The 15,990-nt window shown below is 48.3% G+C and overlaps 5 protein-coding genes across 5 annotated transcripts; all 5 read left to right on the forward strand.

Annotated features, from left to right (window-relative positions):
* Positions 1-632: 632 nt before the first annotated feature.
* ALT_2907 (recombinase DMC1) lies at positions 633-2,148 on the forward strand (the record flags this gene model as incomplete). The annotated part of the gene is made up of 8 exons (XM_089599451.1): positions 633-671; positions 779-815; positions 869-918; positions 992-1,087; positions 1,153-1,256; positions 1,307-1,734; positions 1,783-2,031; positions 2,081-2,148. The coding sequence occupies 8 exons, from the start codon at positions 633-635 to the stop codon at positions 2,146-2,148; spliced, it is 1,071 nt and encodes a 356-aa protein (XP_089456194.1).
* A 409-nt stretch (positions 2,149-2,557) lies between these two features.
* Positions 2,558-3,529, forward strand: ALT_2908 (putative ribosomal small subunit assembly protein; the record flags this gene model as incomplete). The annotated part of the gene is made up of 2 exons (XM_033564000.1): positions 2,558-3,466; positions 3,521-3,529. The coding sequence occupies 2 exons, from the start codon at positions 2,558-2,560 to the stop codon at positions 3,527-3,529; spliced, it is 918 nt and encodes a 305-aa protein (XP_033419891.1).
* A 1,019-nt stretch (positions 3,530-4,548) lies between these two features.
* On the forward strand, positions 4,549-5,359 carry ALT_2909 (general transcription factor IIH subunit TFB6 family; the record flags this gene model as incomplete). Its single annotated transcript, XM_033564001.2, has 2 exons — positions 4,549-4,804; positions 4,860-5,359. The coding sequence occupies 2 exons, from the start codon at positions 4,549-4,551 to the stop codon at positions 5,357-5,359; spliced, it is 756 nt and encodes a 251-aa protein (XP_033419892.2).
* Positions 5,360-10,626: 5,267 nt separating this feature from the next.
* On the forward strand, positions 10,627-12,062 carry ALT_2910 (RNA-binding protein; the record flags this gene model as incomplete). Its single annotated transcript, XM_033564002.1, has 4 exons — positions 10,627-10,832; positions 10,909-11,013; positions 11,069-11,212; positions 11,264-12,062. The coding sequence occupies 4 exons, from the start codon at positions 10,627-10,629 to the stop codon at positions 12,060-12,062; spliced, it is 1,254 nt and encodes a 417-aa protein (XP_033419893.1).
* A 1,446-nt stretch (positions 12,063-13,508) lies between these two features.
* On the forward strand, positions 13,509-15,571 carry ALT_2911 (uncharacterized protein; the record flags this gene model as incomplete). The annotated part of the gene is made up of 5 exons (XM_089599452.1): positions 13,509-13,605; positions 13,659-13,905; positions 13,978-14,021; positions 14,105-14,356; positions 14,406-15,571. 5 exons carry the CDS (start codon positions 13,509-13,511, stop codon positions 15,569-15,571), a joined length of 1,806 nt encoding a protein of 601 aa, XP_089456195.1.
* Between the last annotated feature and the right edge of the window lie 419 nt (positions 15,572-15,990).

The raw sequence follows: 15,990 nt of genomic DNA on the forward strand, positions 1-15,990 counted from the left end.
GAGACGAGGCGAGGCGAAGGTTAATTGAGCGCAGGAGAGACATTGGTGGACCGGAGTGAGCGTGTTGATATGTATAAGAAGGGTTGACAAGATGGTACGGACGATTTTGATGTGCTGAAGATTGTGAAAGACAAGGTCCCTGGCGCGGTGTGGCGACCTCATCTGCTCGTACTTACTGCCTCCTCTTATGCTTATCCAGACGGATAGCGGGAAGAAGAAATTTTCCAGAATAAATTAACAGATGAAACTTCAACTTCATGAAAGTCCTGCTCTTCCTGCCTATGCTACACTTTTACTTACGAGTACGTTGGGCCTTGGACGACTCTTCCACTCCCACTGCAGCCTCAAGTTCTGAGGATGATTTGCTACGTGCCCTCGTCTTTTCTTTCATCATTATTACTGCTTAAGACTTGGCTGCTCTGTGTTGAGTCTGTTCTGGTCTTGTAGCCCCGTTTCCTGTTACGGCCAGACCCCGTGACGACTGGTCTACCTCGCGTCTTCTGCTTTCTCCCAGTCCTGGGCCAGATCTGTTCTGCACTGTACTCCAGTTAATCCTACTATATATCGTTGCTGTTATCATCCTATCATTATCTTCTTCTTAAGTAGCCATTACAAGCACTTGATAAGTCATCATGCCTGAATCGGAATCAGGGGATGAGTTTAACGACGATGTAGAGTCTCCTTCCCATTTTCTGTCTTGCTTGCTGAAACTCCAGGTCGCGCTATATGCGGCCGATGTGCGAGGTCTAAATAGACGATTAACTCTTGATCACTCCAGGCCTTTATCGTTGATATCGACCGCATTCAGGCTCATGGTACATCTTGTCTCACCGGTGCACATTCCCATTTGAGCTGACTGTGCTTGAAGGTATTGGCGCTGCAGACATCACCAAGCTCAAGGCAAATGGTTTCTACACTGTGGCTGTAATGCATCCTCTCCGCTTTTTCTATGCCGTGGTGTTGTCCTCATATGAACTCACTCTCTTCATAGTCGGTTCACGGTGCCACCCGGAAGACGCTTCTTAAGATAAAGGGTTTTAGCGAGGTCAAGGTCGAGAAGATCAAGGAGGCTATACAAAAGTGCATGGTAAGGACTAGCATGAAACTTCTGCCCTGAGAATCAGAGTGAGAAGCTCGTCTGACATTGCTTAGCCAGCTGCATCGGGATTCATAACTGCTATGGAGTTAAGTCATCAACGCAAGCGAGTCGTCAGGATCTCAACGGGAAGCAAGCAGTTTGATGCAATTCTCGGGGGGTGAGTTACCAGATCTGTACCGGACCTGCACCTCTCTGACTTCTCCCTAGTGGTTTCCAGAGCATGAGTATCAGTGAAGTCTTTGGAGAATTCCGTTGCGGTAAAACACAACTGTCTCACACAATGTCCGTCGTCGCCCAGCTTCCTAAGGAGATGGGTGGTGCAGATGGCAAGGTCGCCTATATCGACACTGAAGGCACCTTCAGACCAGAGCGCATTGCTCAGATCGCAGAGAGATTTGGCGTCGATCCCGATTCTGCTCAGGAAAATATTGCTTACGCTCGCGCTCTGAACAGCGAGCATCAGCTGGAACTACTCAATACTCTGAGCAGAGAATTCGCCGGAGGCGAGTACAGATTGTTAATAATTGACAGTATCATGAACTGCTTCCGAGTGGATTACTGCGGACGAGGAGAACTTGCGGACCGTCAGCAAAAGCTGAACCAGTTCTTGATGAGACTTGCACATATGGCTGAAGGTTTGTAGCTGCCAATACCCTTTACGATACTTTATAGAACTAATTCAGATTTCTCTCTCAGAGTTCAACGTCTGTGTCTTGATGGTATGTTTACTTCCTCTTTGCAGCGAACCAAGGCTCACATCAATCTGGAGACAAACCAAGTCCAAAGCGACCCGGGTGCCAGTGCTCTATTTGCGGGAGCTGATGGCCGTAAGCCTGTTGGTGGTCATGTCCTTGCGCATGCATCCACAACACGAGTCCTCCTTCGCAAGGGTCGTGGTGAAGAACGCGTGGCGAAGATACAGGACTCTCCAGGTTTGTCTCCTTCCAACGCTTTCAACAGAACTGGTCTGATCGCCCGAAGACTGCCCCGAGCGAGAGGCGACCTATGTGATTACCAACGGTGGTATCAATGATCCAGACAAGGTCTAAAATCTGAGAGTGGTGGTCCCCATGCATAGGAGAAAAGAGCATACGATTACAAGACGGGATATCACACCTGGTGAGCGGGCGGCAAGTGAGATGGAACGCAGTAGCTAGTTAAGAATACTGTTGATTTCGGGAGTTTCAAGGAAAACCATGTATGAGATGAAAAGTTAAATTGTTGGGAGATGTCCTAGTTATATTTGTTTGAGGTGGATCTACCATGTGCACAATAACACTGTAGTTATGGGTTGTCGATCCTGCGTGGTACTCCGCCTAGTCTCCGCCTTCCAAAATTATCCAAATAATTTTCCGCTAGAGCAAAACTTCTCAGTAACCAAAAAGAAGGTGTTTCTTCGCCGCGCAATTATTTTGTTCATAGCGACAGCCGGTCGCTCGTCTTTTCCAGACTGCCAAAATGAAGAAGCAGTCTCTTGAAATAGCAGGCTACGCAATCCTGCCTGTTCAACTCCCCGAATCACGAGCCTTTCCTAAGCCTGCAACACATTACCTCTACCTCCGGCCTCACGAACCTCGCATTCCCGACGCCGATTCTCCCCGTTCTCTTTTCGTCGTCAATGTACCGATAGACACAACCGAGCTACATCTGCGCCACTTGTTCGGTACGCAGCTCTCCGCGGGTCGAGTCGAAAAAGTCCATTTCGAAGGAGTCCCGACGAAGAAAGGCTCCGTGTCCATTACACAGGGAAGCGTCTCGAAAAGCAGGAAGCGAAAGAGGGTTACGGCAGACGAACTACAGGACCAACTCGACGACATTTCGTTACCATCAACATGGGACAGGGAATTGCAGAAGAGCGGTGCTCACGCCGTCGTAGTCTTCGCGGACAAGTCGAGCATGGAAGCCAGTCTGAAAGCTGCGACCAAAGCCGCGAAGAAGAGCGCCAAGATTGTTTGGGGGGAAGGCATCGAGGATAGATTACCTGCGCTGGGGCTCCAGCGGTATCTCAACCACTGTCAGGCCAGCTACCCGAATCGGGCTGACCTGCTTCGCACGGTGAACGACTTCATGACTGTGTTTACGCAGGTCGCGGAGGCCCGTAAGCGTGAGGAGGCTCGCAGGGCTCAGGAGCCGGACGAGGATGGGTTCATTACTGTAACTAGTGGGCCGAAGCTTACGTCTATTGCGCATGAAGAAGAGGCTCGGGCACTGGTTGAGAAGCAGAAGAAGAAGCAGGAGGGTCTGGAGGACTTCTATCGGTTCCAGTCGCGTGAGAAGAGGAAGGAGAGGCAGAACCAGTTGCTGAAGAGGTTTGATGAGGACCGGAAGAAATTGGAAGAAATGAAGAGACGCAAGGGGAAGATTAGGGTAAGACATTCCACTCATTCGCATTCTAATACCTTTTAACTGACTACTTTGCAGCCTGAGTGATGTCCCTAGTTCAATACGTTCAACAAAATATCTCGTTTAGCATGGCGTTCAGGACGGTTGGGCCCAAAAAAGTTTTTTTATTATGAAAGATAGAGAGGGTGAAGGATTGAAGGTTATTGAGTACATGTGAGTCACCCTTTTCTTATTCTTTCATTTTCCGTTTGACCCCATACAATGATGAGCACGCTGGGGCCAGAGTAGCAAGACTCATTTCGATGTCATGCAATGCCTTCAAAAACCAGCGATAAATGAAATCTTCTCACCTCTGAAGGATGGAGCCATTTCACCATATCGCGCTTGTCCCTCAGCACATCTATCGCAGTGGCTAACGTATTTTGTCGAAATAGGTCTATACATCTCGAGGCATTTTCTGGTAAATATTAGATACCTTAGGACGTTCGAGAAGAAATACAACGCGGATCTTTAGATCGGTTATGCCGGCGATTGTTGAAGATTATTTCGTACTGTACTGCTTCATCTCTGCTCCTACACGAGCCTTACTATAGATACTATCCACCCTTGTTTCAATAGCAAGCGGCTAGGTCCCTGTCGTCGTTCTCGTCCATGTAGACAGAGGTACATGGTAAGCCGGCCACATGGGAGTTACGCACAGACCAGTTGAACAGAAAGGCTTGGCAATGACATCTTCAACCCAACATCATATGACCGATCAACGTGTGTGAAGCATTATCGCCAGTTACATACTTTTGCTTGGTATTTACGGACTATTCAATAGGGGGGGATAATGAGAGTGGCGTATCGTATTTCTGGTTGAATCATACGTCGTTGTTGAACGAAATATCAGCCCCTAAGAACGAGGATATATATTGAAGCTTGCACCTTGAGCTTACCATTGTTCAAGATTACAGCACTCATAAAAGCTATCGTCGAATCTTGGAGCTTTACAATAGCCTACTAGTCTCTCCATCACAGCACCATCAATGGCATCAACCGCAGCTGATGGCCTCGGGGCCGGGGGCTTCATGCAGCCGTCTATTCCATCACCTGCACCGTCATCTATGTCAAGCTCAACAGCGACTCCGGTGCTCCCAAAGCCAAGGTCACATCCACTCAAGGCAGGGTCGATGAAAGAGACGACCGTCATCAATCATATTGACACGCAACTTCTGAAAATCAACCGGCGGCACGCCAAGAAGTTCAGCAGCACATACGACGACCAGTCACAGCAGGACCCGGAAAGAGGCTACGAGAGCTTTCAGGAAGTAGCCAAGGATATCGAAGGACTCATTGATGTTCTCTGGGTTAGCGGAACACGTATGTCATTATCGTAATGATTGAATAAAACGAAGTCCTACTGACGGTTTCCCAGCATCGCTGCAAATACCGTACATGATATCTCTGGCGGTATTGGTCAACTCGTATCTTCCGGATTTTCCGTTCTCGCCCAAGCCGACTTTCCGCCTGTTGAGAAAGTTGGACTCGGTCTTTGCTTCTTTGCTGCTTGGGGAAGACGTTGAGTCCGGGGCTCCTCTGTCTGGGTTTGAGAATAACCCGAATCTCATCTCTATGACAGAGAAGGTGCGGATTAAGAGTATTGCAGAGACATGTCGGGTTGCTGTTGTGGAAGCTAAAGAGAGTGACAAGTCCAAAGCGGGGGAGGAGCACGACGAGAACTCGAGTGATGATGAAGATGAGGATGAGGATGAGGATGGTGTTTATGGTACGGAAAAGTACGAAAGCATTGGGAGGTGGGAGATGGAAACTGCTAAGGTCTACGAGAGGACGATTGAACTGCTCGGGGATGAATTGGGGAAAGCGGGCGAGTTCTGCGATAGTAATTTTGCAGCTGGTGAGTCGAAAGAAGCATAGGTGAAATGAAAGATACTGCACTCGCTTTTCTAGACACTTCAATTATTAGACACTGTCTGGAGTCGCTGGCCCTGTGAGCTCTTGATTGAATAGTATACAGTACGTCTTTGGCATGGACTCGGCTGAATCAGAAAAGCTACGCTAAACAGCGCTCGCAATCGACTCAAGCCGGCGCAGTCCTCTTTCTTCCTTTTCTTAGCTCTGTCGCTACCGTTGTTGTCTCGTGATTCGAGGAAAACGCGTACCAAACACTTGATGGAGCCAGCCGTACTTTTCTAGCGGAGTGGACAAGACACTCCCCACTTCGTGAACAAAGCGAGTTTTGAGCGGTTCAGTATGGTTCGTTGAGAAAGATCAGAATGCACTTCTGTACACCGTTTCGAAGCATTCTAATTGTTATGAAAGTATATCTACTGTCCCTGGGGAAGGAATACTAGGGGTTGATATTTCACATCCCATCAGTATACTCTATCTTTCTGGTATCTTTGTTGGGTGGTGTGATGACTGATTAATTGTCGGCTCGTTGGGCAGCGTTCTAGTATCCATTCCATGGTTCGATTATTACATTAAATGCGTTTTTGGAGGGATGATCATTGGATGAATGATGGCCCTGAAGAGCACAAGGAGCTTCACATGAGTCTAAGACGTATAGTATATAGATTTTTATATATTGTAGACAGAATCCTTGGAAGTGGAGATCGGTTGTTAGGGAATCTAAGGAGCAGAACTGAGGCAGCATGGATACCTTACCTTAGTAATGTTCCATATGTGCCTAGGGTAGGTTGGTATGGAACACATACCTAGGTAGGTTACGGACAGATGCATCCAAGACCAGGTGGGCATTTGCATGAGTTGAGGGTCGAAATATCTGCAAGGGGCCTTGCATCCTGGGGTACGAGACTGGTAATCCACCCACTTGCTACAGACTTAGTTCGAGTTACTTGACGCAATTGTAGCATTGGAAAAGGATGTTTAAGTTGAAAGGGAGCTCTAGACTCTATTTTTCCATCGAGAATGAAAGAATACGCTAGGTCATGGCCATTTTCTGACCATCAGACTCAACCTCCCGTACGGAGGCATGCTCACAGTTCAGTAGTGGTCGGTCTGTATGCAAGGACGACAATCTTAAAGCAGGGATGTTAATGTACAATTTGAACGGAATTCGAAGCCGAACGCTGTGCTTGTGTAATGTCCCTTACTCATGCTTAAGTGCTACTGCTACATGAGTTATTATCATTGACGGTGTTCAATCAAAAGTCCATGAGGCCATCGCGTATGTTTCAAAGTCCTAAATTGACAGGTTGATCGCGTCGCGTACGCGTGCAACGATGTAAGAATGGAGAAGGCTTCTCGAATGTCAAAGAACCGAGTTATGACACGACACAGCTTAGGATTGATACCACAAATATCAATTGCGGTTTACAAAGATGCAGGTTTATGAACCCTTGTACTGGAAACTCATGAGGCTGAAGTTTGTAACTCCAAAGAACGGCAATCTCTGCCTGTGATGGGCAGTCTGGCTGGACACGTACCTTACAGTGCCCAGAAGGCTAGGCCATACAAGGAAACCAGAACGCATACCGAAATTTTACTGTTCAAGTAGCTTAACTAAGGAACGTCGGCCTGTAGGCTCCAGCCAATGGTACAATTATACCAAGGTCTCCAAATTATTCCATGGATGTGGTTGTTGGTGAAGTTCAGCTGGCGTCCTTTCCTCTCTTTTTCCATGTAAACCAGGACTTTAGAGAGTGTACGGTAAGTTATCTCAAAGATATCTACTGTCAGGCCTCGTGGACAGGGCGCTGCCTGCTGGATGCCCGCTAGACACTACTATGCCTCTGCCACGTACGAGGAACAATAGGTATCAATGGGTTCACCTTGCTTCTTGATAAAATGTATTGACAGAAAGCCCCAGTGATGTACACATAATCATGAAACCATTGACCATGGCTCTGGGGCATAAAAGTGGGACCTTTTTCAGCCTTCCAAACTCCAAAGACCTCATCACTCTTTCTTTGGGTATCGGCACTGTCCAGAAACTCATGGCTGAAAGAGTTTAGTAAGTGGCCACATTCCTTGTCCTCGAGGTCTTAGAGCCTAAAGATGTTCACTTCAACCGTGACTGGCTTGTACAGGAACATAAGAATCTTTGACACTGATTGGTACACTTCCAAGTTGAGTTCAGGGCACCTTTCCGCTTCTACACTGTAGGCGGAGTCAAGGAAATTTAATCCCAAGCCATGACTGGTGTGGCTGCGAACGGTATCTAACCGATCTGCAAAATTTCCTCAGTCTCAACCAGTTCGAACGACCGAGACAGAGGCGGAGCCATAAAAACTAACACTTATGACGATAAGGTCCATGGACGCGGATGGGGCCTCGACGAGTCAGAGTGCAAGAACATGATGAAAAAAGAGCTTTGGGGTTCCTTAGCCCCAGACTGCATGTGCATCGCTTCAGATCCTTGCAGATTCTGCGCAGCAGCATTATTAATATTACGACCAGCCTGTAATATTACTGTACAGGGCTGGTTACAACTTGAAATGAGAGTACCTTAAGGTAAGGACGGATGTCGTCTCGATTTGTAGATGATATTCATCATCATCACCTGAACTTCATCTACGGCCTGGATGAACTACTCCAAGCCGGTAGGCCGTCTTGGGTTCCGTAAGCCTTGAGCTTGAGAACGCAATCTTAAGAGTAAATAATACTCCTCAAGCTGCCGTCTCCAGATTATGACGGTGATATTAATACTATGTGCCTAACGGGTGTTTTAGCAGTTCACCTGTCCCAAAGATTACTGGCCGAGGGTTGATCAGAGATATTGTGGAATGAACCATCACTGGAACTGTTCGTTGTGTCGCTATGTTCTCGTATCCCAAGGATCATACTAGTTGCATAGCCGAGCTACCTTGCTGTAGTTTTCTAATCTACTGAATAGAAGAGGATCAGGCATCAAGGACAGAGCATCGCTAGATGAAGAAATAGGTGTAGGTGGTCTAAGTGAGGTACCTGATTTTGGTATGCACTTTACACCATATGTAAATGTTGTGGTAAATCCCGGTAAGGCCGCGATCCCACCATGAAATCCAGATCTGCAAAGTGCGCTAGACTAGGTACCTGCTAGATAGCGACAGGCTTACGCCCTAGGGCGGCAGGGCCCTAGAGGTAGGACTGTAGGAGGCTAGGTCTATCCTGGGCAGGTATCTACATTATTACGCTTGAAAGCCTGAACACCTGAGCCACAAACCCTATCTATCTATGGTAGGCATTGAGTGGTTACAAAGACAAAGACAAGGAGTCTAGGTTGCAAAGCTACTACGAGGAGAACAGCATCGTAATTTAGAAAGATTTTTGTTATAAATATTTCTGATATTGTCGGGTTTGAATGAAAGAGAGGAAGAAAGATTCGGCAAAATGCTGTCCCACACCTGACATTATTGGTACTGAGAGATGATGCGCCCCCTCATCTCTTTCCAATTTCCTCCTCCAGGCAGCCCGTCTTGGTGTTCAAACCTGTAAGGTAGGGTATTATTAAGGTATTACCTTACTAACTATACCTAATTATTATTCTTTGAATCTTGTTTCGTTTGTTCGTTCGTCTAAGTAAGCTATTCTTTGCGTCTACTGTTCGGGTCTGCCCTACCTGCCTGCGTTAGGTTGGTTGGTTGGTTGGTTGTAATTATTATCTCCAGGAATTCTTCCCATTTTTTCCCTTTCCCTCTTCTTTTCCCTCTTCTCCCCTCCTTCATCGTCCGAAGAAGAATATCTGACTCTTCTACCCCTCCTCTTCTCTTTTCTTCGTAATCCCTCTCCTTCCTTCTCCTGTTTCTTGTTCTTGTCGGAAAAGACGGAGTCGGTTTTCGGATAGTTCTGTTACCTCTTCTTGTGCCTTTTTCACTTTTTTCTTCACTTTTACTTCTCCACTTCGCCGGTCTTCGTCGTCCTTGGTGTCTCTCGTCGCGTCGTTGTCTTAACGAGTAGTCTCGCCTTCGCGCCTCGCCAATCCATCGCATATCTTATTTTCTTTTTTGCCTCTGCGAAAAGAAGTCAAGTTTAAAGGCGCTTCTATTTGATATACCTGGTAAGCCATATTGAATTTTCTTTGCGCATTACGTCGCCCCGCACGGTCCCTATCGGCCCTATTCCCTCTCATATACCATCCCTACTGTCCAGAAGCGGTGGTGCACCTTGAAAGCTCAGACTTTCTGCTCTGGGATCTACATTCTTTCACGGCTCAATTCATTTGCCGTCATTCTTGAATACTGCGCGGGGGTCGTGAGATTCGTCTAAGAGTCTCCATTGGCGCTGCCCATCACCTGCGCAAAACCGGTTGCTTTTTCGCCTTGACAGAAAGGATCCCGCTACATGTCGGACAGTCGGACCGACTCATAACGTCTTTCGATCGTGTCTTCGACTTTGTGAAATATACAATCCACTGTTATGGCTTGGTCCGATGGGAATCCCTCTGTCTGGATTGGCGGGGACGGTCGCAACCGGAGTGGACTTGAACCAACGTTGACGAAAGCGGCCGCAACCTGGCGGAGACGCGCTACTACACGCTTCACAATACTGGATCTGTTCCCTTTCGGTCGCTTCGCTTAGCAAATCAGCATTCCGACTTTTCCGTCACTTTTGGAGCTTCAGTCGCTGCAGTTTTCGTCTTGGCAATTAGTGAATCGTGAAGAGCGCTACGCTGAGTCGGGTAATGGGGATTTGTGCCTCAACATTGAATGACATGCCTTTTTTGGGTATCGGTCGTTGGTATCTGCCTCACGCTATACTTCACCTTCAGTCACTCAGCGCTCGTTTCTCAAATCCCGCGATCTCCAGTCTCACTTTGAAGGCGCTCGTCAAATTCTTGGTTCAATCGCACTCCTGTTGTGACTTGTGAACCATTATCCATCATTGCCCCAATTCTATCTCGGCTTCTAAATCCTCATTTTACTAACCACTACTTGTGTCTTCGTGACAGGGAGCGAATTAGTTTTCTTTCGAGTATAAACGAGCGTACGCTGTTCTCTCCTTAACGACTCCCAACGAATTTCCGGTTGAACGAGCCGTTTTCCGGATAGAAGGATTTCGTGCTTTGAACTTAGTTTCGAGGTACGTAACCTCGCCGACGCGACCTTTCTGCCGCTTTTGCGCCATCGCACCTTCATCACATTCGATGGAAGTCATTTACGCGTTTTGCTAATACTGATTACTATGTCTCCAGATAACATTAACGTGATTCCTATCTTTACGACCGTCGGAGTTTAGTCAACATGTCTTTCCAAAATTTTGACTCTTTCCAAAACCAGCACCCGTCAGCCGATGCTGCTGCTGCTGCCCCAGGCGCTCCGGCAACTGCGGATACCACCATGACCGGCCAGGCTGACCCTACCGCTGGCTCTTTCCAGGGTCCTGCTCCTGGCGAGCCCTCAGCTGCTCCTGTGGCTCAGCAGGGCAATGAGGGAAAGACCACTCTCTGGTACGCTTGGCCTCATATCATCGCGCTCATGCACATATTCGGGAAGACGCGTTCTTTTTTACTGACCACCATTCAGGATGGGCGAGCTTGAGCCTTGGATCGATGAGAACTTCATCCGCAATCTGTGGTTCCAGATGGGCGAGCAGGTCAACGTCAAGATGATTCGTGACAAGTTTTCTGGGTGAGTTTATGAGAAAGTTCTTAATCTTTGAAGGCGATCCTAATGTTGGTAGTAGGAGCAATGCCGGATATTGCTTCGTCGACTTCGCTTCCCCTGCCGCTGCTGCCAAGGCCCTCTCTCTCAACGGGACCCCCATGCCCAACACCAACCGCGTGTTCAAGCTGAACTGGGCCACTGGCGGCGGTCTTGCTGATAGAAGGTGAGTAATCTACAGTGTGAATCTGGGTTTACCGGAGATTGACTTGTGCAGCCGTGACGACCGTGGTCCCGAGTACTCCATCTTTGTTGGTGATCTCGGCCCTGAAGTCAACGAATACGTCCTTGTTTCCCTGTTCCAGAACCGATTCCCGTCCTGCAAGTCCGCCAAGATCATGACCGATCCCATCAGCGGCATGTCTCGTGGCTATGGTTTCGTTCGCTTCTCCGACGAGAACGACCAGCAGCGTGCTTTGACCGAGATGCAGGGTGTCTACTGCGGCAACCGTCCCATGCGCATTTCCACCGCCACTCCCAAGAACAAGGGCCCTGGTGTTGTTCCCGGAGGCATGGGCATGCCTGGTCCCGCTGGCATGTACCCCCCAATGGGCGCTCCTCCCATGGGATTCTACGGTGCTCCTCAGCCTATGAACCAGTTCACTGACCCTAACAACACAACTGTCTTCGTCGGTGGACTCTCTGGCTATGTCACCGAGGATGAGCTCCGCTCTTTCTTCCAGGGATTCGGCGAGATCACTTACGTCAAGATCCCTCCTGGAAAGGGCTGCGGCTTCGTTCAGTTCGTTCAGCGCCACGCCGCGGAGATGGCCATCAACCAGATGCAGGGATACCCCATCGGTAACTCCCGTGTGCGTCTCAGCTGGGGTCGCTCTCAGAACAACTCCGGCCCCGCTGGCAGCCCTTACCGCCCTGCTCCTCCCCCGCCTCCGATGTACCCCTCTATGGGCATGCCCCCAGCGCACCAGTACGGTGGTTTCGCGCCTATGAAGGTTGGTAGTCTCAATAATACTTCTGAAGCCCCTCGGTCATCTGATGAAGCTCAGTTTGATTAACGAAGACTTCTACAGTAAAAAGCGTTCGTTATTCTGAAGCACCTGCAGGAGTTTTGCGTCATTCCAACGATGGGTCTTTTGTGTCATAACACGTTTGCTATTTATTACTGCGAAGGCTCCCCTCTATAGCTCTTGATGGGCATTCTCTCCTGTGCTACTCATTTGATCTCGTATGAGCGCTTTATTCACCGCAAGATTGAGCTCTTTCTATTTAAACCTATCTCAATGTTCTTCCTCATGTCATTACCCCTTTCTTGATGTTCCTCTTGTTCTTCACCCACGCCCCAATGTCCCCTTCTATTCTCGTCATCTTCCACCCCTAGGTTACGTTGCTCATGTAACAGCAATTCAAATTGTTTATGCGCTTTCGCCCTTACCTTTTTTCGTCGTTCCTCATATCTCCTATACTCTTCGGGCAGGCATTCTGCGAAAAGTTCATCTCTCATGTCTTTCTCATGAAGCAATCAAGTCCAATCGTATTTCGCTATGAGGATGCTACGTCATGCTTTTTGCTAGACAGATGGTCTGTACAACACCCTTATTTGCCCTCTGTTTCTTCGATTTAGGTTTCATGGAAGTTCAATTTTTCCCACTCATTCGACTTTCTTTTGTGCGCGAGAGGTCTATTTTGACCATGAAACTGGATGCTTCCCATAGGCTTTGTGAGAGAGTGAGGCGGATTCACATCAGTTCACGATCATAGCATTGTAGGCCTTGCGGAGGATTCATCGTCTGTCAATCTTCGCGTCCCTATGAAGTTCGCTCGGTGGCTCAGTTGCATCATTGTTAAAAGTGTTACAGCGGTCTGTTGCGACTGCGAGCAGTCTCTGGGCGTTCTGAGTATATGCAAGCGTTCGTAACTTTTCTGGTTCTTGCAACTCTTGGAGAGGTCTTCTGTTGCTTCGATATCCATCCGCGTCTGGCGTTTACTCTCCTATCCTTTCTCTGCCCTTCACGAATGATTCCCCTCTTACCCGACTAGCTCGCTGAGTTTATGTGTCGCTGCCTCCTCACAAGTCCGAATAGCGAAATAGATAGCCATCAATACGCTTATTGTCACTCTATCCCTCTCACTACGCCTTATCACAGTACACGGCTTTCTCCTATACCATTTCTCATCGCAAGATATAAGGGCGCAAGTGTCTCGGCCCAGAGTGTCGTCGGTTGATCTATTTTCACACCCTCCTTCCGATCTAGGAAATCCCAATTCCAACTTGCTTATTAGAGCAGGAGCACCCATTGGTACCTAAATATCGCTTGGTTTTGTCTTCGCCTTCACGTCTTCCTCCATTGACTAAGTCTTCGATGTCAGCTACACAGGGCTTCTCTTTTTGTCCTTGGTCTGTACGTGCATGTGGCTTTCATTTACTTCAGTATCCTCTACAAAACCCAGCTTCATGAGTCAGCTCTCATTCTTCCCGAGACTCGAAACCGCATAGGTTCAGGATGCGATACGAGAACTGGGATGTGCTGCTCTTCCCTGAGAGCTCCAAGGTGCCGATTCAAGAGTTCAGGACACAGTGTTTCGTTACCCAAGAGGAAGGTCGGTGCCAATTCAGCCAGCAAGTACGACAGCTTTCACTCATGCCACTACAGTGGAAACTCCGTATATCAACAGTGCTGCCATCGTCAATCCAGGCTCTTACTTCATGCCGCGAGCTAGTGTAGTCCAACTGCCAGTCCTCACCACTTTCATCCCGAGTTTGCCTCAGAATACCCCGTTCCGAGTGTCTGTTCATAGCTGGGACAAACCTCGTCCCAGCCTTCTAATGGAGAGTTTGATGCAACCAGATGATGCCTTGCTCTTCGAGATCCGGATTTTCATTGATGGGTTATGCATTTCGTAAGTCCATTCATCTCATACAACCCATCTGAGCTCAAGAAATGTGCTAAATTGATTTACAACGCGTGATAGAGGAAGCGTGTTCGGGCAGAGAACTAACTGGCCGCACATTATCGGTAACTTGGGCTTCTCATCCCCTATCCACATTGCAAGATAACTAATTGCTTGTTCCTTTCTATCTAGAGTTAAGTTCTCGTAGGAAACCCTTCCTCATTCTCTTTTGAGAGTACTCTGACAGGCTTTGAAGATGTTGATAAGAACGGAGATCAGGACTACCTTCGTTTCCCGCCTTTCCACCAAGATATTCTGGAACAAAGGCACTGGGAAGCTGGAGACCTGCATGGCAGAATCAGAGTGGTTATAGCTGAAGGATTCGCTCGGCCAAATCGCAATCCTCCGTTCGAGAGAGTCAAGGATATAATTGCATTTTCCTTCCAGCATGCACCTCTGCGTAAGTGGTTTCTGATTGAACTCTCTTCCCTCTAACCAAGTGGTCTCAGCTGATCCCAGAGCAGAAGTCCTAGAGTGCTCCAACATTGCCTGGCCTAATTCTGGCATGTGGTCCCGTGGGCAGCGTGTCTTCAAATACAATGCTGGAAGCGTTCTGAGTGGCCCAAAGCAAGAAGAGGACCTACATGCCCACTCGCCAACTCGACATGAGAATCGAAGTGTGGTAGCCAACAGCAACCGAGTCAGTAACCCAGCGGCGTATGCAGCTTGGCCGTATAGGAATTATCCACCACCCCCGCCTCAGTGGGTAAATAGCAACAGGGAAGCAACGTGGTCGTATCAACCTACTCAAGAGCCTCTCATGGCGGACCCTTTCATCGATCCACACATCCTTGACCCCGCTGCACGCCATCGAGGGGCAAGACCGTCTTGGGAGGACGTGTGTATGCCTGATTATCATTCCAGTTCATCCAGCAGCCGCGCTATATCTAGCATGACCGGTATAAGCTACGAGCATAGCAAGCAACCAAGCATTGTTGCTCCTATTGATGAGGAAACGTATTCTCAACTTTTCGAGGGAGTTAGTCCCCCAAAGCCTCTCGCCTGCACTTCTCAAGCACCCAAGAATACGTCATCAGCATTACCTTCTGTTGCTTCTAAGCTTTCTGCTGCTGCCGAAGAGCGCTCATCGTCTTGTGTCAAGTCAGCCAGGCGCCCGTCAATTCTGAAGGAGCTTTCACAGCCAGGATCCAGAAGCGTCTCTGGTTCCAGCGCCAAATCCAGTCTCCCTGCCGAGGCGTTGCTGGAAGCTGCAGCAACTTGCAAACTGCACGTTAGTCCTACTACACAGATCAGGAGCAAGAAGGAGGGAAATTCTTCGGATAACAAAGAGAATGAGGCCTCTAGCGTGACACCACGCCGGGATAATGACAAGGTCGACCGTACACCTACCAAGCTCACCGTGCGCACAAGTGGAAATTGTGAGACACCTATCGAGTCCAGACGACGCCGTTCTACCACGGGTTCTGCTCGTGGTGGTGTGAGTCTCATCGCTGAAAAGGAGACAGTGCTCCTCAGTCCGTCCAAGAACTTGCCCGTGGTCGAAGATCATATCACCGTAGTCGAAGATCACGATCAACACGCAGGCTTTGGTGACTTTCTGGATGCGAAACTTCAGATTATCGACACCGCTGCCGATACAGTCGAGATTGACTAACTCGGGCGACCCTCACAAGTATCAACGGCAGCTGATGTGTGGTGGAGAGAGTCGCTTGGGTTTCTTTGTTGCTACGTCTTCGGTGTTCATGCTTTCCGAAGCATCCACATATCCACATTCATTGATTGTTATATATGCTTCGATTATATTATTATTGACGACAAGTTCGTCTGGTATCAGAGAGAGTTGATTATTGATGAACTTCCGTCAGAGGAAGGCGATTTAGTATGTTCAATTGGTCAGCGCAGCTTTCATCAAAGGTTCCATAGTAGATACAATTACCATATTACTTATGGTCTGTAAAGCAAAAGACTGTACACTGAAGGGTTGCCTAGCGAAGAATCAGGCGCTCGTTGAACAATCCAGACAAAGATTGATTCGGGTCTGAATCAGCTCATCGCCCTGTTCCCTTCTGAGTT

This window comes from Aspergillus lentulus, assembly GCF_001445615.1.
Source record: "Aspergillus lentulus DNA, contig: Alt05, strain: IFM 54703, whole genome shotgun sequence".
NCBI lineage: Eukaryota > Fungi > Ascomycota > Eurotiomycetes > Eurotiales > Aspergillaceae > Aspergillus > Aspergillus lentulus.